Source organism: Prinia subflava, chromosome 19, assembly GCF_021018805.1.
Source record: "Prinia subflava isolate CZ2003 ecotype Zambia chromosome 19, Cam_Psub_1.2, whole genome shotgun sequence".
Taxonomy (NCBI): Eukaryota; Metazoa; Chordata; class Aves; order Passeriformes; family Cisticolidae; genus Prinia; species Prinia subflava.
The window spans coordinates 2535553-2551609 of record NC_086265.1 but is presented as its reverse complement, the minus strand read 5'-3'; the positions used below and the strand labels follow the sequence as shown (position 1 = coordinate 2551609).

Genomic DNA, 16057 nt, shown 5'->3' with positions numbered 1-16057 from the left:
GAGGCTGACCTTACGCTGTGGGAGGGGTGGAGTACAGCAGGAGCTTTAGGATGTTGTACTCTCCCCTTTGCCTACACGTTAATCCGTGTAGTTTAATGACTTCTCCTAAGCTTTCCTACTGCTTCCCAGAACAAGCTGCCTGACTTGGAAAAGGGACATTGTTAGGTCACTTTGGGGACAAGCTTGCCATAATGCCTCGACTGAAAAAAAAAAAAAAAAAAGTGCGTAGTATGGAACTTGAAAGTAAAAATCCCAAAGAAGTGAGAATTGTCTGTTGCCACTGGTCAGGCAGAGAAAGGCAAAAGCTAATTAAACGTGTCTTGTTTTTCACTGCAGTCTTGAGTAGGAAGTGCTGGCTCTGCTGATAATCAAGGGAGCTGAGCCTTAATCCAGAGGATTCTGAGCTTCAAGAACAAAGTAACCTGAGAGTGTCCCTTCAATGACAGAGCAGCCAGTTACCAAACTTAACATTCTTTCTTCTGTCACTGTTGATCTTAGTCTTGCTTGTATAATGATACTTAGCATTCATCCTTTCATTAACTGATGCCTTTTCTTTCTTTCCTTTTCAGCAATACTGGAGTAATCGCTTCCTAAACAATTTTGCAGAAATGTAAGGTTGTTTTGTTGCGTGCATGTGTTTTTAGCAACACATCTACCAAAACTTCTGCATGTATCGTGTAAAGATTCTTTGCTTTCCCTAAAAACAAAACTCATTGTGTTCTCTGTGGAAGAAATGTGTGGTACCATTAGGACTTCATGATACAGATGTACAAACGTGCAATATAGCTTTCCAAGCTGGAACTCTCTCCAGAGAAGTTGGGTTTCTGTGCTGCATGGAGAAGAGTTTGGTTATCCTTGAACAAGAATTGCGGAGCTGTCAGCCACTTTCCATATTCCTGTATGTAAAATGTCAGTTTATACAATGTACAATATCAGATAATGCATGCCTTGGGTTGTAGACGGATCTCTCTCTGTATTGTATCATCCAAACATCCTACTCCAACAGCTTCTGTACAATGCTCTCCTATTTATAAATCCATGGAAACGATTACAGATGAATGTTAAACCGTAAGCCTCCACTTCATAACGTTGGATTTTTTTATCATCTGTGCAAATCAACCTCTTTTGCACTGTAATGTAACTTATTTAAATCTAAGGCAGTAAGACAGATGTTGGTGCAATACAAAATATCGTGATGCATTTATCTAAAAAGCAACAACGACGTAGCCAGTTCCCACAGCTGCATGTGTGACCTTTAGAAGTTGTAAATAAGATCAATTGTCTCTTGACATGCTGACAGTAAGGAGCATCACACCTAGTTTCATTTGTATCAGGTAAATAAATTTATTCTACAATACGTACTCGGCGTGTTATTTGATGCACTTTGTTCCCTGCAGGTCCCTGCAGCGCGCTCTTGTTTTAATGCCAGGATTGACACTTTTTAGCACCAACACCTTTGCAATCTTTCCTCCTAGAACTATGCAGATGCAGCTGCTCCTCGGCAGTATTGACCTCCTCGCTGGTGTGATTTCCTCTGTCCAGGGGCTTGTGTGTGTGTTTAAGGGACACTGTCAAGTACTTTGATCACTCAGTTTTTTTAAAATGCTCCATTGTTTGTAAAATCCCTCTGAGAAACGTAAAATAAACAATTCTTTCCCAACTAATTTTTTTTTTTTTTTGTCCTTTTCTGTTTTCTAAATTGCCCCAGCCTAAAGTAGCTCCTGGTCTCTTTCCCCTTCCGTAGGCAGAAGGAAGATGAGCCAAACGTGTTTGCTGCAAACCACACCACGAGTGTGTTTGGGCTCACTCCCTTCCCCACACCAGGGGCTGTTCTGCCACAGCTCACAAGGCTGCTGCTGGCCAAGGCTCAAAGCTGAAATTTCTAAGTGTCCTGTACTGCTCTGCTCCAAAGCTCAAACGCCAAATTTTGTTTGGAATAAGAGACAACTTAGGAATGTGTTTTACATTAAATGTAATGCCTCAGCCTCCAGCCCCTGATAGCAGCACCCTGCTGGCAAACAGCATTATCCAAAATGAGGTGACACATCTGAGACCGTTCAGATGGAGCAGTGTGAGGTTTAAAAATACCAGGGTGGAATTCCACGGTGCAGCAGCTCTGTAGGATGGTGGAGGGCGCGTTAAGGCATCGGGCTGAGCTGCTGCTGGCTGCTTCCTACTAAGGCAGTGCTGTCTGGGCAGGCCGGGCTCTGCTCTCGCCCCGGGGCTCTCAGAGCTCCCTTATCTCCCTGCGGCTCTTCCCGCAGCCGCTTTTAGAGCACGCAGGGCCAGCGCTGTCAGCACGGCCGCGGCACCGGCCAGGGCAGGCGGGGGAGCCGCCCCCGAGCATCTCCTGCCCCTCCCCGCCTCAGCCGGGCTGGGGAAGCCGCGGTTCTCGGAGCTCCCCGTCCCTGCTGCACCAGCGCTGCAGCCCGGCCGCTCTCCTGCCCCTTTCCTCTGCCTCTGGGAATTGTCCCCAGCCCCGGTGCCAAGAGCAAAGCTCGGCGCTGACAGAGCCGAGGCGCGTTCCTGCCAGCGGCTCCAGGCTCAGACAGCGCCGAGCAAACTCAACTCACACCTTTCTTTTTAAACATTTCTTTAAACGATGATCTGCAAGTTTAAGCAGAATGAGTCCCCCCGCTGGAGTACAGCCATGTGAGGAGAACGTGATGCTCAGTGGGTTGCCAAGGTGCTCAGTGCAAGAATTCGTGGTGAGAGATGCTGAAATAAACAGCTTCATCTTCCCCCTCCTCCTCCTCCTCCTCCTGCACAGCCCCAGCTCTAAAGCAGCACAGGGATGAGCCCACTGACAGCACAAAGCAAAGAAAACACTCCCCACAGCTCGAGTTATGAGGCATTATGGACATATTGCATTAAACTCTAAATACAGAGGGCAGGAAATATCCCTATTTTTACCTCGAGGTGAATTTAAGTGTGATTAGAGCCCACATCCACCCCCAGGAGAGTGGGTGAGAAATGAGAGGAGCTCTGAGCACCTGAAGACGTCTTCTAAAGGAGTTTATCCCAACAGTTTACCCAGAAATGCAGAAAAGAGTTTGGACATCAATTTATCAGGCTCCAGCTTTTACCTCATACTCCAAACCAAAGGACGTTTGAACCAACTAAGGCTATTTAGTTTAAAATCATATTTATACTGAGTTTAAGCCCTCTTAAGGTCACTTAATTTCAGACCCATGGAGACTGCAGATCTGGGGTTTTAAAATGTATTTGGTTGTGGTATGTTTGTGTAACTTGAAATGGCAATGGCAGACACAGGCTTTGAGATTTCCTTACCACTGAGATCTACACGAGGGAATAAGGTTTGCTGAATCAGAAATCCTGCCTGCTTCTGCCCTGGATGGATCAGTTTCCACATCACTGAGCTGCTGAAAAGCAAGGAGGGAAGAATCACCACACAAAGAGGCTTAATGAGGAAGACAGTTACTGAAAGGGGGAAAAAAAAGGTCCTAGTTAATCAAAAATCTCTCTGTAATCAGCAGCAGCAGAAAAAGAAGCAGCACCTCGATTCAATAGAGAACACTGATATTGGCCAGCAGTCCTCAGTCCCTCCTTTATTTCTGCTTCACAATTCCAGAATTCCCATGATGTAGAAATCTTCAGAATTAGAAACAGTGCCAGTATTGCAGGAGTGATAGGAGTAAATTAATTATTTAGGCAATTTCTAACCACACCATGAATATATGCTGCTTTTAGACTCTGGTAAATTCAGACTTTTAGCCCTTGCCCAAGTCTATGTACAGTTTGAAGAAATTCTGTCCCTTTCCCATCACTTCCTGTCAAAGTAGAAAAAAATTAAAAGTTAGTAATGAAATCTGTGATTTAAATTTAAGGATTTCAGGCAAACAGGGGCACTCTGCCCTTACCCAGCACCTCAGGCACACCAACACTTCACAGATTTCTTGCCTCGTGTCCAAACTGTTCCACTTCCCTCACTGATCTGACACAGCCTGAATTCAGTTCTTGCCTTTGTGATCTCTCCTGCTCGGGTGCAGAGCATGTGATCGAGGGAGGGAATGAGGTCAGCTGCTCATTAAGGGCTAATTGTTCTATTCCCTGAACTAAATGCCTGTAACTGCACTGGAGAGCACCAGACTTCTGCAGAACCAGAGATCTCATTCTAAAATTAAAGCAGTAATGAAGGCTCATTAATAGGCAAGCAGAATCCCTCTAGAATTCTGAAGTGAGGGCCAAAAAAAAATAAATCTCTCTCTACACAATCTCAACAGGGATGGCACCTCAGAGTTCCACAGGCACAGTGCAACTCAAAGCTCTCACAAAATCCCAACACCTCAGGTACTCACCAGGCTCCATCTGCAGCCTCTCACAACTTCTCAATTTCAGAAAGGAACCAAGTTCTCAGAAAACCAGAGCTGTGAGGGTACAAATCACTTCTGACAGCCATCTCAAGGTGCTCTGAGGTGTGCCCAGACTTGTTTGCTTAAGCTGCACCTAAAGACTCATCTTGGAGTAGTTTTAGTTTCCTGCCTGTTCTAAAAGCAGAGATTATCAGATTATCTGCAAACACAGAGTGGTTTCAGTAGAACTGTGGCTCTCCAGCTTCCTCTTCTATGTAAATACTTCAGAGAAATGTGTAAAGTCAGTGGTTTCCACCTGAATTGAACGACCTTTTCAAAGGAACCGTTAGAATAAAATGGCAGAAAAATACACCACAAACCTCATATACTCCTCATCACAATTAAATGCATCCTGCCTTTAGTTTAGTAACACCAACAACTCAATTTTCGTCCACAGCAGAGGTTTGGAACACAACTAGAAAGCTGATGCAGCTAGCCAGCTTTCAGCTGCAGAATATGTCTGGTGAATGCTAAGTGTGAGGAGAAAGCAAAGTTTTTTAATATAAAAATAGATGCTTTGAATCTGCTTGCACGTTTTTCCTGTCAGGAGACACGTGATGAGCTGAAACCCATTCACTGCATCCCACAGCAACAGCAAAGACACGACCAGGACGAGGCCTCTCATCTGCCAGATTAATTAATTAATGAACTTCTTGCCCTCCCTGAGGTGAACACGTTTGGTGGATCTGCTCACTGGAGGAGCAGGAGCAGCTCATGCCAATCCAACTGCCACGACAGCTTTGCTTTGCTGTTCTGCCCCTGTCACCCTCAAATAACCACAACTCAGTTTGGTATTTTGGAAACTCTAAAGCCCACAGAATTCCAGGCAGAACAGACAAGCAGCTGTTTTCTTTTCTTAAATGGATGAACTATTGGACTCCTCCTCTGTAAGCCGTGCCATACCAGAACATTTCCAAAACAGACAATAATCTGCCTCCTTTGTTGTGCATTTTTGATACAACATCACAGAGGGATGTTTTACCCTTATCTGCCTTTCAGGGAGAAGCTTCTTTTCCATGTATTTGTATCAAACAGCCATTTTCTTCCTCCAACTGATACTCAAAACTATTTTTTCTTTAGCTTTCTAAATAGTCTGTGTGCTCCAGCATACCTGTGGCAACAAACAAATACAAAAGGAATTAAGCACTCGATATAAAGATTTAAAAAAACACGTTTTGGTAAAGACTAAGGAAATCAGAACTGTAAGAAAAATAAGTAATTCCTCTTCCCACACATCAAGCCCACAGAACTGAAACAGTTTCTAGATTACCCAAAGCAGTTCGCCCTTGAATTGCTGAGGCTGGGAATTTGTACATGAAGCAATTTTGCTTCAAAAGGTGAGGGGAAAAGACATGAATTCAAAAATTACCTGACAAACCCAGGAAGTATGGAAACATGGAAAAAACAAGGACAATACGTGTATTTGCATAATTTAACATTTCTTCAGCACTGCAAGGGAAGAGGGATGAATTCTTTTTATAGCATTTTAAATGTCAGTGCTGTACACAGAATGTAAAGTGCTTTGAGTCATCGCTGCAAAACCTTCCAGGAACATCCTGAAATAAAACTAAACTGCATTTTAAAATGAATGCTCGTGTACAGACTTCAAGTGATTGCAGGGTTTAGTAAGGGATGAAGAAGTGACTTTAATTCTCCACCTCTGGCTCAGTTCTGTACATAGAGAAATCAGTCAGCTACAAAAAGAGTCCTGGAAGTCCAAGTTGCCTATTGTGCCAAATTTATCCTGGACAGCACAGGTAATGCCCTAGAAAAAGACAAATTAATTCAACAAACACAGCAAAAGAAAAGTGCTGCTTTCAGCCACACTCAAGGAGCTCCCCCAGACTCAAATGGCTGCATACAAATGAGCAAGACCTTTCCCAAAAAGGAGTATAAACCATTGTATTTACAACTTGCCCAAGCACATTTAGCCCTGAACAGAACTCAGACATTGTTTTCATCACAAACAACAGGCTCATTACACACCTCAGATTCTGATGGTTTTAGTTTTAGCAGGAATTTTTCAAAATGAAAGTTGCAAATAACTTCAGACGCAGTTAGTCCCTTACACTTAATAAATAAGAAGCATCAAGAATCTCCACAGTACTGAGATGTACAGAACTATTAACTGGTTTCAGAGTCTATTAAAAAAATGAAAACAAAGTCCTTTGTTACTGAAAAAAAATTCATAGTTTCTGTTCTTCTGAGGAGAGTGGCCCTAGTGGTGTGTTCAAGTGCCAAAAGGAGCAGCAGCAGCTTTTACTGCATCCCAAACCACTGTTCTTGATCTGCCCACTGAGCTGCTTCACTGTCACTGCCCTCCAAGTCCCCTTCCTCTCCACTCCCCTCCATGTCATCCACATCTTCTTCCTGGGTGGCATCTGTTGGACTTTCCTCTTTTTCCATTTTCTGCAATCCTTCCAGGGACTTCTGATCGTTTGGATCCAAACTGAAGAAAGGAAGAAAAATAAAGCATTGTCTTGAAAATTTTTTTCTCTTTGTGGCCTCAGTGTAAAGAGTAACAATAAAACCTCATCCTGTTGTCTACACTTCCTGTTTAACATCATCAGGAAGCTTATTTTAGATAATGATGCAACTTCCCCTTGAGCTGCTGTAACACTGAGTTTTAAATCTCTTTATAAAACACTTCTGATCCCCAAGAATGCATTTATCTAAACATCCCACTCTTCCAGAAAACTTAGTCACCTCTCCCAACAATACTAATTATAAAGTAACATGGAAGCAGTAAAAATTTAAATGACTCTGACTAAATATAATCTATGCAGGCAAAAACCAGCTGACCTGATTAAGCTATGCAAGTTTGCAGCGGACATAATGTGCTGGATTTAAGGCAAATTGAAGATGTTGCAATCAAAACATGGGAATATTTAACAAAGTAACGCCCTAAAATAGCATTTAGATTATACTCAGTTGAATCATACTGTTTAAATTTATCGAAAAACTCATTTTCATATGCACCTTCCAAAGCAAAGGAATGGATCCTAAAGTCTGACCATAAAATAATTAATAACTATAAATAATCCCATGCTTTAATCCTTTTGTTAGTCAAGGAATCACAAGCCTATTGAGCATTAATTTTGCTCCTCTCAGTTCCAAGTCTTAACACCAACCAGCTCATGAACAGGGAGTCATTTGTGTGGATTTGCTTGTTTTAAGGAGGATGATACAAAGGCACCTCTGATTCTGATCCCAATCAATCAGCAGCTGATCAGTGGCAGTGATGATTGATCACAGAGCCCCTGCAGTCCCAGGCTATGGGGCTAGTACTGTACCTCAGGGCTATGCTGTACTGGTCCATGGCCTCCTGGTACTCGTTGACAGCCACCAGGAAGTCCCCCAGGATGCGGTGCAGGACGCAGTCGCTCTGGTTGGCCAGGGCGTTCCTCAGCAAGGCAATCCCGTCCTCGTACTTCTGCTCTCTACCTGTTCACAGGCAAAACTTCTGGTTTAATCAATAGCTGAGACTAATCTATAAAAAGTCACAGTGTTCACAGTCTCCTCAACACAAGGCTATTTGTCCCTCTAGACCTGTCAGCAGGGAGGACAGCAGTGCTCTACTTCTTTCAAGATTGACTCTAAACAATGACTTTTTGTTGCAATAGCTGTTACATTCACAGTTACATCTACTTTGAAATCAAAACATTTTGTTTGCAATTGCTTTAAGTGCAATATCAGCTGCTGGATGCAATTAATTCCTGTGATTTTTCCTTCAGGATAGAACTGACAAACCCCTGGACTGTATCACCACTGTTACATCCTTCCCATCGATGAGGCTCCAGAACTCCCTTCTATGTACAAGGGTCTCTTTAAACAAACCAACACAGGGGAAAAAGGAACTTACTGAGAAGTTCTGCTTTCTTCACCACAGCTTTGATGTAGTCAGGTCTTTGTGTGAGAGCTTTGTCCAGCAGGGTTTTTGCCTTTTCCTGCGTGACGGGGTCCTCCAGGCAGACTGTGGCCAGCAGGGTGAGGGTCTGTGCGTTTGCCCCCAGGGTTTTGTACACGTTGTTTGCCATCACCATGGCTTCACGGATGCTGTTGGATGCCAGGTAACACTCGATGAGACCTGGTGATGTGACATGGAAACGCTTCAGGGACTGAGTCAGCACCACAGGCAATCACCCCTCACTGTTATTAGTAGCACTCAGGTGCTGAACAGCTGATACTCCAATAAGCAAATACAAATTGCAGTTGAGAAAGTGACTCTATGCATGTCAACAGGCTCATTCTACAGATGATTGACTTGATATTTATTAATGGTCGGGCACTGAAAAAAACCCCAATGCAAAGTACACCTAATCTAATGTTTTTGTCCAATTCCAAAACTGAGAGAATTAACACTTCACATGGACTCTTCACTGCTTGAAGCTGCGTTGAGATCAACAAGATTTAAATATTTAAACAAATATGACAAAACAAAGCTCTCAACAGAACTAACCATCAGTTAACATCATCACCCAAAAGTGAGCTGCTCTAAACACCTAAGTTTGTTTACATCCAGATTAAACCAAACAAAACCCAAGAAAACCCTGCTCTGAAAATCACTCTCATAAATCCACATGCTCTCTCGCCTGATCACATCACAGGTTTTGGGGTGATAATGATTTACTAGGAAGCCAACAAGAGGAAAGAGCTGCTGTCCATGCCCTTGCCCCATCACTAGCACAGCAGCAGCCCTGCAGAGAGAGCACGCGCTCTCTCGCATCCCTCGCCTGACCACATCTCAGGTTTTGGGGTAACAATGATTTACCAGGAAGCCAACAGGAGGAAGGAGCTGCTGTCCATGCCCTTGCCCCAAGGCAGCAGCCCTGCAGGGAGAGCACGGGCTCTCTCGCATCCCTTGCCTGATCACCTCACAGGTTTTGGGGTGATAATGATTTATTAGGAAGCCAACAGGAGGAAAGAGCTGCTGTCCATGCCCTTGCCCCATCACTAGCACAGCAGCAGCCCTGCAGAGAGAGCACGTGCTCTCTCGCATCCCTTGCCTGATCACCTCACAGGTTTTGGGGTAACAATGATTTACCAGGAAGCCAACAGGAGGAAGGAGCTGCTGTCCATGCCCTTGCCCCAAGGCAGCAGCCCTGCAGGGAGAGCACGGGCTCTCTCGCATCCCTTGCCTGATCACCTCACAGGTTTTGGGGTGATAATGATTTATTAGGAAGCCAACAGGAGGAAAGAGCTGCTGTCCATGCCCTTGCCCCATGGCAGCGCAGCAGCAGTCCTGCTAAGAGAGCACGCGCTCTTTCGCATCCCTCGCCTGATCACCTCACAGGTTTTGGGGTGATAACAATTTACCAGGAAGCCAACAAGAGGAAAGAGCTGCTGTCCATGCCCTTGTCTCATCACCAGCATGGCAGCAGCCTTGCAGAGAGAGCACGCTCTCCCTCGCATCCCTCGCCTGACCGCATCACAGGTTTTTGGGGTAACAGCGATTTACCAGGAAGCCAACAGGAGGCAGGAGCTGCTGTCCATGCCCTTGCCCCATGGCAGCAGCCCTGCTAAGAGAGCACGCGCTCTCTCACATCCCTCGCCTGATCACCTCACAGGTTTTGGGGTGATAACAATTTACTAGGAAGCCAACAAGAGGAAAGAGCTGCTGTCCATGCCCTTGCCCCACGGCAGCAGCCCTGCAGGGAGCAGCTGCAGCAGCTCACCCTCGTAGCAGTCGAGGCGGCAGGGCGCCAGGCGGATGGCCTCGCGGAAGTGGATGATGGCCTCCTGCACGCGGCCCATGTTGCGCAGGGCCGCTCCCTTCAGCAGCAGGGCCTGCACGCTGTTGCTGTTCAGCTGGATGGCTTTGGCTCCCAGGTACAAGGCACGCGAGTATCGTTTGCTGTAGAAACTGTGACACCTACAGAAAAAGGAGAGGGATTGTAAATGTGCTGCCTGCGGGGCCTGGGTGTAGTCACGGGGGTTTTGAGCTTCTCGCATTTGAATTAAAGAGAAGAACTGTTGCCCTGAACGCAAAAACAACAACACGGAGGCGGAGGTCTGCAGTGAAAAGCTGCTCCCCAGAAAAGGGACCTAGCCTGTTTATTTCTTTTCATTTTATAATTTTGTGGGTTTGGTTATGGATTGGCTTCTGGGGTTACTACCCCTTCACCCCGCTGGCCAGACCAGCTGTCAACCAACATTATTTTCAGGCTGGAAATATGTAAGCAAAGGACAGTGAACAAAAACAAGAAAGGTTGTTTATGTTCCAGAGTGTGAGAAAGTGAAAAACTGACCCTTAATATTGCACAGTAACTAAAGAACTGACACCATCTTAGAAGCAAGTAGAAGGCTTTAAAAAATCTCAGAAAAACCAGTGCAACAAGGAACGTCTTCAGACATTTAAAAAAAAATAGTATAAGTATTTAAACTGTTACTATTTAATATATTGTTACTATTGCACAGGTGTGTAACTCTAATAGAGTTAACATACAGAAAAAAACCCCACAGATATTTACAGAGAGCTAACATAAGTTAGCTTATCCAAGAATGGAACAGACAGGAAAGAAAAGCACCTTCTGAACAAACCAAGCTGAACCCACTGTGTGTCAGCTGTAACCCACCACATTCACCAAAAATTGAGAGCTGAGGTGAGAAAGGAAAGAGAACAACTCACCCAGACACCACCCAGGGCTCTGCGTGTTGGTCAGAAATGTTGAAGAGCCGGCAGCCCAGGTTCTCCACATCCTCCAGCCGCCCCTCGCGCGCCAATAAATAACCATAAACATCCATCCCTAAAGAGACACAGCAAGGATCAATCCCCAGCAAATGGGAGCTCATTCACAAGGAAAAAAAAGCCACAAAAGCCACAAACACCTACTTTAAACTGTGCGATTACCTGGGAGGGTTCGAGACATGCAGCTTCTGAATGTCAGTTCTGAACTGAAAGCTGGCTAAACAATATACAATATTTTACTGCATGTGGCTGATACTCCTCAGGTCAACCTTCTCTCACAGTTTACTCACCTTTTATTAGGTAAGGATCCAGCATTTGTGCTTGTTCAAATTTTAAGATTGAGTTTTTATTGTCTCCAGCTCTGAAGTACAGGTCTGCTAAGCTCCCCAGCAAGTCCACATTATCCCTCAGCAATGACTTCTTCTCTAAAGAGCTTAAAGGGAAAAAATGCCCATTATTTATACATAACATTTTGAATATCATCATATATATGAATTTATACATGATTTGATTGCACCACGCCCTTTCCACTCTTACCAAATGGTGTTTATTGCCCTGGTGTTGTCTCCAGTGTGCACAAAGGCGTATGCCTTGATCCACACAGAGAGCCAGTCCAGGTTGGGAATGCTCTGGATTATGTTGATGGTCATGGAGGCCACCTCTGCTCCCTTCACCGACAGGGACAGCAAACCTGGTTAGAAGAGTTCACACATCAATTTAAGCCACCCAAAACTGCTTTTGATACAAATTGTCTTGAGGAGCAGAAACTTCCACCCTCGACAAGCACAAACAGCTGGTTACAAGGCTTGTTACAATTTCTACAACCTGGGTGTGACACGCAAACACAAGACAGTTACAGAAGTGTAATTAAATTTTACCAGTGAACTCTGCAGGGCTCACAGAGTGCAGACACCCACCTAGGATGGCATCCAGGGCCAGGGGGCACTGCCTCAGCACCTCCTTGTAGCTCGTCACCGAGGAGCGCTCCTGCCCTGCCTTCTTGTAGAGATTTGCCAGCATCATATTGATCTGCACACGACAGAAATGGGGGGACAGTTCAGTGTGAGGAGGGAGAAAGAATCATTAAGAGAGGTCACAAGTCTGTCCTCAAGCCTGCTTGCCTCTGTTCTGGGCAGAAGACAAAATAACCTGCATTTCTGAGAACAATCTGAGGTACCATATAGTACAAAATGAAATTGTGGCTTTTTCCTGAATACAGAAATAAAATCTGCACTCTTTTGTACGGGCACAGTGCACCTTGAAATCAAAAGATGGGCAAGTGCTCTTATACCAAGAAGGATCTGTACATCCATTAATCAGTCCCTTCCAGGAATCTCTCTGTATCCATGGAAGTGTTTGAATTAGCTTAGCAAGGAGAGAAAGTTTCCATTCAGCTTCTGAATGAAGCCGTGATTGACCAAAGAACAGAAATTATCTGAGCTCCTCACAACACAAATAGCTGGTTTCTGCTGCAGCACTTTCATTTGCTGGCCTATATAGGCAAAAAGTTTGCTTTTCTCAATCTTTTCTTCTTTTTCTGTTCTGTGAGTTGGTCAGAACACTCTGACATTAACTGAAGTTTAAGCCATGAACACTTTTAGGACAATTTAACACGAAACACAGTTGACTGATCTGATGTGTTAATCTTTTAAACCCTTCTGAGTAACAGAGCCAGCAAGCAAAGACTCCACAGATTTGGCACTGCAGACCACAAAGGGATCTAAATATTTAACATTATCTAAACTGTTGTTGAAAAGGATTAAAAGATTTTAAAAGATGGAGCACTGGCAAACCTTCTACTTGCCAAAGTCTCCAGCCTTTCAAGGATTTGGCATTGGTCCAGCTATACAAGACCTTAATAAAGGTGCTCAAAACATTTCTTTTTTTTTTTTTAATTCTTTCTAACAGATGAAATACAAAATTGGGATGATTTTAAAGAAAAGGGTCCAAATCAGTTAATTTTAAATTAGGAAATGCTACTGAACAATATTTAACAAAAGAAAAAGACATCATGCCATTAAACCTATATACTATGTTCTGCCCTACAGACACACAGACCAAGAACCTGTGACAAGAACCTGCCAGAACTCACCTTTGGAGTTCTCTGCCTGGAAGGAATCCCATCAAGAATAGCAATGGCATCTTTATCTTGCTTCAGCATTGTGTAACATTCTGCCATTTTGTATTTCACTTCAATTTCTGACGGTAAACACTGAAACAAAAAAGAAAGATTTAAATTGGTTTTAATCAGGTATGAAACTTCTAATAAGGTTTCCTCGTAAGTATTTATACTGTGTTGAAAAATATCTGGTGCATGTAAGTTAACAATGCAACTCACTGCTAGTTCTTATTGTTCCTGTCTTCAAATTAAAAGTATGAAGTGCACAGACAGAAAAATTTCCCATTGGAGACCATGTTAAGTTTTGCATTAGAAAACACCACACAGATATTATCAAACTAATTAGCCATAAATGTCAGGTTTATTTGACATGATAAATGCACAATCTAAGATACTAAACAGGCATGTAAAGGCAATGCCCAGGGATGCTGTTAGTGATGGATTTGGCAAGGATTCAGTTTTAAGGATCTTTTCCAGCCTCAGTGACTCTGTGAATATTGAGTCAGCAACATTAACTGGAAGGGGGAATGTGATCACTTGATGCAGCACATTATCAGTTCTTAAATACCTGGCTTTGGGGTGTTGATGCAGCATTCCCAGTAGAAGGTCTGACTTTGGAGGTTTTACTTAAGGCTTTTTTCTGCTGTAAGGCCATTGTGTACTTGCTGACAGCATTCCTGTACTCCTTGTCATGGAAGAGGGAGTCTGCGTGATAGACAAGGAGCTGGTACTTCTGAGAGGGAGAGAACAGCTCCCTACAAGAAATGCAGGCAGAAAGGAAGAGATCAAATGGCTGCACAAGAACCAAAACCTTACAGATGAAAAGTATCTGTAGCTTTGGTTTGTCTGGCTTCAACTTGCAACTGTTGTACCTTCTTCATTGCCCTGCAAGGACCATTGAGTAACAGCACTGACTCCTCACACAGGGATTATCTCACCAATTTCCTTTATCTGTAAACAAACAAATCCAACAGCCGCTCCTGACACCTCACCAGCAACAGCAGCTCAATGTTTGGCTGCCTGGCCACTGCCCCCATCCTTTCCATAACAGCCACAGGCTCTCAATGTCCACTGCTTCAGCTTTCTCCTAGGATCCATTCACTTTTTATCAGGTAAGGATCCAGCATTCTGCCTGTTCAGATTTCAGAACAGAGGGGGTTTTGAATGGATTCAAGTTTAAAAGGCAACCCAGCTCCTTGTACAGCTGTTGTGGTCTTAATCCCCATTCCCACACTATACAGACCCCCTTTAAAACACTCTCAGTACGAGTGCAGACCAAATGTCCCAACTGTGGCCTTCCAGGACCTCAAGGGAGCCAACAAAAAGCATGAAGAGAGACAACTTACAAAGGCCTGGAGTGACAGGACAAGGGGGAATGGCTTCACACTGACAAAGAGCAGGTTTAGATTGGACATGAGGAAAAATTCCTCCCTGTGAGGGTGAGGAGGCCCTGGCACAGGGTGCCCAGAGCAGCTGTGGCTGCCCCACCCCTGGAAGTGTCCAAGGCCAGGCTGGACGGGGCTTGGAGCAAGCTGGGATAGTGGCAAGTGTCCCTGCCCAAGGCAGGAGGAGTGAAACAACAATCTTCAAGGTCCTTTCGGTGATTCTGTGATTCTGTGCCAGGACACCCATACAGCGGGCACCCCAAAGGAACGCTGATGCCGATACCCGAAGAGAGGCGGGCTCCATCCCCGGCAGGGGCACAGGACAGGACAGGGACAGCCCAAAATCGGCCCCGCTCCCCCCACACGCCGCGCCCCCCTGCCGGCGGGGCACTCACGGGTTGTTGCCGCTCATGGTGAGGAGCAGCCCGCTGAGCAGCCGCACGTTCGAGTGCAGCCCGGCGGCCGCCATCTCGCGAACGTGCTCCACCACACTCATGCTGCCGCCGGCGGGGCGGAGGGGACGGGACGGGGGTGGGGGAACCGGGAGAGACCCCGAGAGAGGCACCGGGCACGGAGCCGCCGCCGCCGCCACTCCAAAATGGCGCCACCGAGGGGTCCTCGCGCGCCGCCGCCTGCAGGCGGCCCAGGCACTGCCCGCGCGGCCCGGCAGGCGCGCGGAGGGCAGCCCGCGCTGAGGACCCCCCCCGGGGAGGCGGGAACGGGCGTGAGGGGAGAGCGGGGTCCGGGCAGCGCCGTGAGGGGAGAGCGGGGCCCGGGCAGCGCTGCGAGGGGAGCCGCTCCCCTATGAGTGTTCTGGTGTAACACACACACTCCCCGTGCCTCCACAGCTCCCCTTGTCCTCCTGTCAATACGCTGATAGTTGCTGCAGCTAAATGTGACTGCGGTCAACAAGATAAAGATGCTCCTGCCTATAAAAATTGGTGACAGAGGAGAAAGATCTTTCACAACCTACATTTCTTTTGGAAAATGCCTCACTAGGCCTACTGTTAACTACAAGGATAGACTGAGAGATGAATCATAAACTTTATTTTCCCACCTTTATTACAAAAACATTTTAAAACATGGCTATCCCCATTCCTGAAAATGGAATCAGTAAGAATTTTCAGTTTGGACATGGCATCAATGCTATTGGGAGAGTAACGCAACTGTCAGCAGACAAATACACCAGGCAGCCAAAAATCACCAGCACTGGGCTTCAGGAAACATTAAAAGTGTGTGGTGACTGTGACACGAGTCCTGCCATGAAGGAGCAAAACCTGAATAAACTAAAAGTGGATTTGTGTTCTTCCAGAAATCATGAGAACAGCTGCATTTTACCAGTTTGTGAGTGTTTGAATCAGGAAGGCAGCCACAGACCCAGGCGTGTGGGATCTGCCTGTGTTACCCTGTAAAGGGATTTTGAGAACACAGCCCTGTGGAGACAGACTGCTAAATTAACAGGTAAATGGCTGCAAACTGAAGGTCCTGTGTT

At 45.4% G+C, this 16057-nt stretch overlaps 2 protein-coding genes across 2 annotated transcripts in view; one reads left to right on the top strand and one right to left on the bottom strand.

Annotated features, from left to right (window-relative positions):
- Positions 1-1664, top strand: part of ATP2A2 (ATPase sarcoplasmic/endoplasmic reticulum Ca2+ transporting 2) — a 43169-nt gene extending 41505 nt beyond the window's left edge. The window contains exon 21 of the mRNA XM_063416071.1: positions 570-1664. Coding sequence (XP_063272141.1) covers positions 570-583 — 14 coding nt within the window. The 3' untranslated portion in view covers positions 584-1664. The remainder of the gene's footprint in view (positions 1-569) is intronic.
- Positions 1665-6360: 4696 nt separating this feature from the next.
- ANAPC7 (anaphase promoting complex subunit 7) lies at positions 6361-15120 on the bottom strand. The gene is made up of 11 exons (XM_063416074.1): positions 14961-15120; positions 13749-13935; positions 13154-13273; positions 11979-12090; positions 11599-11752; positions 11352-11494; positions 11002-11119; positions 10049-10245; positions 8236-8460; positions 7667-7817; positions 6361-6822 (listed from the first exon to the last, which is right to left on the bottom strand). Exons 1-11 carry the CDS (start codon positions 15059-15061, stop codon positions 6633-6635), a joined length of 1698 nt encoding a protein of 565 aa, XP_063272144.1. The 5' UTR covers positions 15062-15120; the 3' UTR covers positions 6361-6632.
- Between the last annotated feature and the right edge of the window lie 937 nt (positions 15121-16057).

Coding starts and splice junctions, on each gene's coding strand:
- ANAPC7 (XM_063416074.1), bottom strand. CDS start 15,061: ATGAGTGTGGTGGAGCACGTTCGCGAGATGGCGGCCGCCGGGCTGCAC. Junction 13,936..14,960: donor ACCATGAGCGGCAACAACCC/GTGAGTGCCCCG, acceptor CATTTCTTGTAG/GGAGCTGTTCTCTCCCTCTC. Junction 7,818..8,235: donor GAAGAAAGCAGAACTTCTCA/GTAAGTTCCTTT, acceptor GCCTGTGAACAG/GTAGAGAGCAGAAGTACGAG.